General features: G+C 39.4%; 3 protein-coding genes across 3 annotated transcripts; all 3 read right to left on the reverse strand.

Moving 5' to 3' along the window:
- Positions 1-15: 15 nt before the first annotated feature.
- Positions 16-1,644, reverse strand: CSUI_009759 (uncharacterized protein). The gene has a single exon (XM_068069868.1). It carries the CDS (start codon positions 860-862, stop codon positions 545-547), a length of 318 nt encoding a protein of 105 aa, XP_067918154.1. The 5' UTR covers positions 863-1,644; the 3' UTR covers positions 16-544.
- A 653-nt stretch (positions 1,645-2,297) lies between these two features.
- On the reverse strand, positions 2,298-2,720 carry CSUI_009760 (uncharacterized protein). The gene has a single exon (XM_068069869.1). The coding sequence runs from the start codon at positions 2,644-2,646 to the stop codon at positions 2,500-2,502; it is 147 nt and encodes a 48-aa protein (XP_067918155.1). The 5' UTR covers positions 2,647-2,720; the 3' UTR covers positions 2,298-2,499.
- Positions 2,721-2,998: 278 nt separating this feature from the next.
- Positions 2,999-5,314, reverse strand: CSUI_009761 (uncharacterized protein). Its single transcript, XM_068069870.1, has 2 exons — positions 5,207-5,314; positions 2,999-4,155 (listed from the first exon to the last, which is right to left on the reverse strand). Exon 2 carries the CDS (start codon positions 3,846-3,848, stop codon positions 3,516-3,518), a length of 333 nt encoding a protein of 110 aa, XP_067918156.1. The 5' UTR covers positions 3,849-4,155; positions 5,207-5,314; the 3' UTR covers positions 2,999-3,515.
- Between the last annotated feature and the right edge of the window lie 417 nt (positions 5,315-5,731).

The raw sequence follows: 5,731 nt of genomic DNA on the forward strand, positions 1-5,731 counted from the left end.
TCTTCTTCCTCCTCCTCTGCTTCTTCTCTTCCTTTTCTTCTTTGAGAAAAGAAGAGAAGATCATCCGGAGACAGGGATTGTGTGGAAGCGTTCATCTTTCTTTCGCACGCGTAGATACGGAATTTTCAGCGCGTCTCTTCTCTCTCCAAACTTCTTTTTCTTTTTCTTCTTCTTCTTCTACATCTTCAAGCTCTCTTGAATGGAGAGAAGCGAAGAAAGAAAGAAAGAGATAAGAAAGAAAAGAGCCGCACACCCGATCTAACTTCTCTCCTCCTTGCTTTTTTGCGAGAGACAGGAGAGCAACCGCGAGGAGGAAAAGAAGAAAGAGGAACAAAAGTCAAGAAAGAGAGAAGCAGATGGTAATGAGCAGAAAGGAAAGGACATTTTCCTTCTTCTTCTTCTTCTTTTGATTTTTTTTGAAGAGAAATCGATTGATAGGGAGAGAGAAGAAAGTCAAATTGTGGAGGGTCTACTAGTCCTAAGCAAGCGAAAGGGTGAAATGAGAAAGAGAAAGAGAGAAAAAGAGAGATACATGAAAACGACGTCAAGAGAAGAAGAGAAGAAGCCTTGCTCTCTTCTCTCTCTTCTTCTTCTTCTTCTTTTTTTTCTCTACCTTCGATCTCCTCACACAACACCCATGAAAAGAAAGAAGGAAGCGATCTACTTTCTTTCTTTCTTTCTTTCTTATTCTCGAAAGAAGTTTAGGGGATACATATGAGAAAGCTCTTTTGAGGGGAAGGCGTAGAGACTTTATTAGAGAAAACGGATATGCACAGAGCAGAGAAAGAGAGAGAGAAAGAAAGTATGTTTGAAGAGATAGAAGGGGCTTATTTTGAGAGAAGAGAAACAAGACCGTCTTCATGTGAGAGACAAAAGTTCAGAAAAGAGGAGAAGAAGAGAAAGAAAAGAAGAAGAAACTCCAGAGAAATCTTGAAGAATCTTCACCTTCTCTTGCCAGGATCTGAGAGAAGATCCCTACATACCTCAAACATACACAGAGAGAAAGCGAGAAGAAGAAGGAAGAGAGAAGATGAAAAAGAAAGGAGATGAAAAAGAAGAAAGAAAGAGAGAAAGAAAAGAAAGAGAGAAGCAGGTATAGACCCCCGACCGATTTAGCCCATTCGCCACTCCTAAGAAGAAGAAGCGGGAGAAGAGCGACAGGAAGAAGAAGAGAAAGAGAAGAGAGACTGCGAAAAGAAGTCGTGTATCTACACACCTAAGCGAATTTCTTTTACTTCCCTTCTCTCTTTCTTCTTCTTTCTTTTCTTCTTTTTAGAACTTCTTCTTCTTCCTCATATCAACTCTCTCTCTCTTCCCTTCACATGCAACAATTTCTCACGCCTATGAAAAGAGTCGAAGAGTGAGGAGAGGCTCCTCGACACGACAAGAAAATGGCTTAAAGACGAAGGAGAAGATAGAGTAAAAAGAGCATTCTTACAGCCTCTCCTAAGAGAGAAGAATCTTCTTCTTCTTCTGGAGAGCCGACGTTCAAATCTTCTCTCTTTCCTTGCCCTTCTTCTTCTTCTTCTCCCCTTTTTCTCCTGCTAGATTGTTTGCATGCATGCAAAGAGAAGGACGAAGAAGAAGAAGAAGTGACGATGCTTTCCTCGCATGCAGTGACAGGCAGGAACTTTTCCTTACACAGTTTTCTTAGACATAGAGAAATACCCCAACTGTAGATAATATAGATAGATAGATGAATATAGAGAACTGTTGATGGGAAGAGGTAGAGAGATAGATCTGTAGATATAGATAGGTAGATATATCCATCTGTAGATATAGACAGGCAGATAGATATATTATCTGTAGGTATAGATAGGTCGACTGATAGATCTAATTGGATGAACAGACTTGATATGTCCGTTCTCCAAAGATATGAAGAAAGAGAAGTTTTCCTTTCTTTTCTTTCTTTCTTTTGATAGAAGAATGCGACGGAATGTTTCGTGTCTCCTGAGAAGTGCACTTCTTAAATTACGACAAGAATAGGGAGGAGACAGCACGATAAGATATGAAGAATAAGAATAGGAATCTCTTTCTCTTTTTCTTTCTTTCTTCTTTCTTTCTTTGTGTTGTTTCATTCCTTCTCTGACTCAAGATCCATGCAGTAGTATCATTCCTTGCCAGGAAGGAGAGAGAAAAGAAAGATTGCCGAAGCCTAAAAAGTCTTAGAAAGAAAGACATGAATGGAGAAGGAAAGAAAGATAAAGAGAAGAGAGAGGAAGGCTGGATGCCTTTTGTGCTCCTCAAAACTGTCTTTCTTTCATTCCCCACACAAACAATGAATGAGGAAGAGAGACACCGGGGTGCGAGGAGAGAGACAGGCAAAATTCGATGCCTATAATACTCCTGTCTTTCTTTCTTTCTCTCTTTTCTCCATAGTCACCGTAGTCTTTGTACCTATAGTACGAATAGCCGTAGGAATAGGAATAATAGGAGGAATAGTAGGACGGCCTGCTGTTTCGATGGTTGACACTACGACTACGACTACTACTATTAGTATTAGTATGAAGGTGACCTAGGAGACTTGGCGTGACTTGTGTGTATTACTATAGGAATGATGACGATGACGACTACTATGCTGACTGCTCTTCTTCTTTCTCTTCTCTTGCTAGAATTATTTCGTATGCATATCAAGATCTCCATCATTGACTGGCATAACTACTACTACCACACTACTACAGCTAGACCTCCTTCTCTTTCTTTTCTGCTTTTTCTTCTTTCTCCTCCTATAGGCTCCTCTCGTCACGTTGTTCATACCAAAGTCCCCCTTCTCCTCTTCCTACTTCATTACATATATACACAGACAGTATATATATATATATGTGGATATCCACACGTGCATGTATGTATATGTGTATCTCTATATGTGTGTGGAGGAGTCATGTCTAGGGAGGGGGTGTGCCGGTGGATTTGACTTTAAAGATGAAGGAATTTCGCTCTTCTCTTGAAAGAAAAAAAGGGAGTAAAGTAATAGAGAAATACAAAACAGTTCAGAGATAGAGAGACAGATGGGGATAGTAAATAGAGAAAGAGACAGATCCAACATATACTAAGAATTGAGAAATATATAGAGAGATAAATAGCGAGATAGATAGATAGACAGACATTCAAGATACAAAGAGAGGAGAAGGACAGAGAGAGAGAGAGAGTAGATACATAGATAGATAGACCGACGAGAAGTGCAGAGCAAAGAGAAAGAGAGGTAGAGATATAAGAGAGAAGGAGAGAGAGGCAGATAGATCGTTAAAGATGGATAAAGAGAGATAGGCGAATGTGTTGGATGAAGAAACAGGCGTAGTTAAATCTCTTGTGCCAAGGAGAGCCACTTGCATATACCTACGCTCCATGCACATGATACACGCCTGAAGTCCTACGAATAAAGATAAATCAATACGGGCGCTTGTCTCTTTTTCTATTGTATCTTCTTCCTCTTCGTTGGCGTATGAGAGAAATAGGTATGAGGAAGAAAAAGAAGAGTGGCGAGAAGAAGAGAGTGAAATTAATTAGACTCTTCTTCATCTTCTTCCTTCTGCCTTAGGACTAGGCCCAAAGGGGAGGGCACCTCGTCCTGCGGGATTTCGAGAATTCTCAACTTCTTTTGCCTTTATGCTGTAGCTAGCGTTCTTCGTACCGCATAGACATACGCCACACATATGCAGATCATATACGTACATGTTCATACATATATGTGTGTATACATGCATAGCAGAGATGTATAGAGAGAGATAGATAGAACGATGACTATCTACACATGGGAGATATCCACATATATATGGATATGTAGGGGTGTACATAGAGGCGCATGCAGTGAAGAAGAATAGAAATAATGAATATGTTACGACGTACATCGATGGTAGATGATATAGGAATGAAGGAGACAATTGCCAATCTCTTCTTCTCCCCCTTCTCTTAAGAAAAAGAAGAAGAGATGAAGAGAATGGTCAAACCAACACCTTCTTTCTCACTCTTTCTTTCTTTCTTTCTTTTTCCTTCTCCTTCTTTCTCGTTTTCTTTCTTTCCCTTTTCTTTGTTTGTTTAGGGTTTGTTTTTCCATTCTCGTAGTTTGTGCAGAGTTTGGATTTCATCGCCTACAGACCCGACGGCCTCCTGTATGCTTCGCTCATTCACTCGCATGAAGGGATTAAATTTCTTCTCCTATCCAGAGAAAGAAAAGCAGAGAAAATGAAAGAAAAGGGAGAAAGAAGTAAGAAATAAGAAGAGGCGAAGAGCTCGGGGTGCAGAAGAAATATCAAAAAAGTAGAGGGCAGGTGTACAGACAGCGGGAGGAAAGAAACACAAAGAAGAAAGAAAGAAAGAAAGAAGTGGATGGTGTGTTTCCGGAGACGTATTCTTATCGATATGTGCCTTCTCTCGGGGTGTATGTACACCTACATATTCACTACACTCATGAAAGAAGAAGACGACAGTTCATTTTTCCTCTTCAGTCTTGTCGATTGCCCATACATACGTGCGATTTGGAAAAGAAAGAAAGAAAGTGAGAGAGAAAGAAAGAAAGAAAGTGAGAGAGAGAGAGAGAAAGAAAGAAAGAAAGTGAGAGAGAAAGAAAGAAAGAAAGCAGGGAAGAGATAGGCGCAACTTCAACCGGTGTAAGAGAGAATATATATTGAAGAGACGACTTTTTAACCTCTTTTTCGTCAGGATGATCTATCTATATTTATCTATCTATCCATCCCGGTATGTATCTAATCTCCACGCCGAAACTATGCTATTTATCTACCCATGCATTGCACATATATATATCTCTTAATCTACCTAAACCTATATCTAATATATCTATCTTTATATCTTTATCTATCTCTTTATATCCCGAATCAGCTCTGTATGTTTTCATGCTTTCCTCCTCTCCATTTTTCCTTTGGAACGTCTTCACCAAAATTCTGTAAGTGAAAGAAAAGAAGAAAGAAAGAAGCGCCAGAGAGAGACAAAAAGACAGAGAGACACACAGAGAGATAGGTAGATGGATAGGCAACTGAGAAAGAGAGAAAGAAAGAGAAGAGATAGTAGATTCACACGAGTGTACACGCCCCTCTCTTGTAGAGAAATTTGTAGTTCTTCTACTACTGTCACACCATTATCATTCACAAGAAGAAGAAGAAGATTTCTTTCTTTCTTTCTTTCTCACTCTTTAACTTTCTTCAGTTTTTCTTTCCTTGCGGATTCTTCTTCTTCTTCTTTTTCTTCTTACCTGTGCAATGGAGGAGGGAATGGTCGGATTTCGTGCTTCTCTCTGAGCGACGGCCCATCGATACTTGGCTTGGAGGTCCTCATTCTCCGGCTCCACCTTCAAAGCAAATCTACACAAAGAAAGAAAGAATGAAAAAGACACAAGAGATAGATGAAGAAGAGATAGATAGAAAGAGAGAGAAAGATTCTTTATATACGTGGCCAGCCTTATTTATTTATCTATTAAGACAGACATGCCTCAGTCACATATCATACATACACATACACCTCTACTATCCTACAGACATAGACAGACAACCAAAGAGTCACACACATACATACACATACATATACATATATATATATATATATATACATGTATATATGTATGTATGACAGATCTGTATAAAGACTTTAGATAAAATGATGGAATTCATCTGACTGTCTCAACTTCTCTCTCTCTCTAAAAGAAGAAAGAGATCTGTAAGTATCCTGTCTCTTAGTGTGTATCCCGGGGTAGCCGTAGAATGCAAGAAAGAAGAGAAGA

Source organism: Cystoisospora suis (assembly GCF_002600585.1).
Source record: "Cystoisospora suis strain Wien I chromosome Unknown contig_5998, whole genome shotgun sequence".
Classification (NCBI taxonomy): Eukaryota; Apicomplexa; class Conoidasida; order Eucoccidiorida; family Sarcocystidae; genus Cystoisospora; species Cystoisospora suis.

Excerpts from the sequence above, each read along its gene's own strand:
- CSUI_009760 (XM_068069869.1), bottom strand. The coding sequence starts at position 2,646 with ATGATGGAGATCTTGATATGCATACGAAATAATTCTAGCAAGAGAAGA.
- CSUI_009759 (XM_068069868.1), bottom strand. The coding sequence starts at position 862 with ATGAAGACGGTCTTGTTTCTCTTCTCTCAAAATAAGCCCCTTCTATCT.
- CSUI_009761 (XM_068069870.1), bottom strand. The coding sequence starts at position 3,848 with ATGTACGTCGTAACATATTCATTATTTCTATTCTTCTTCACTGCATGC.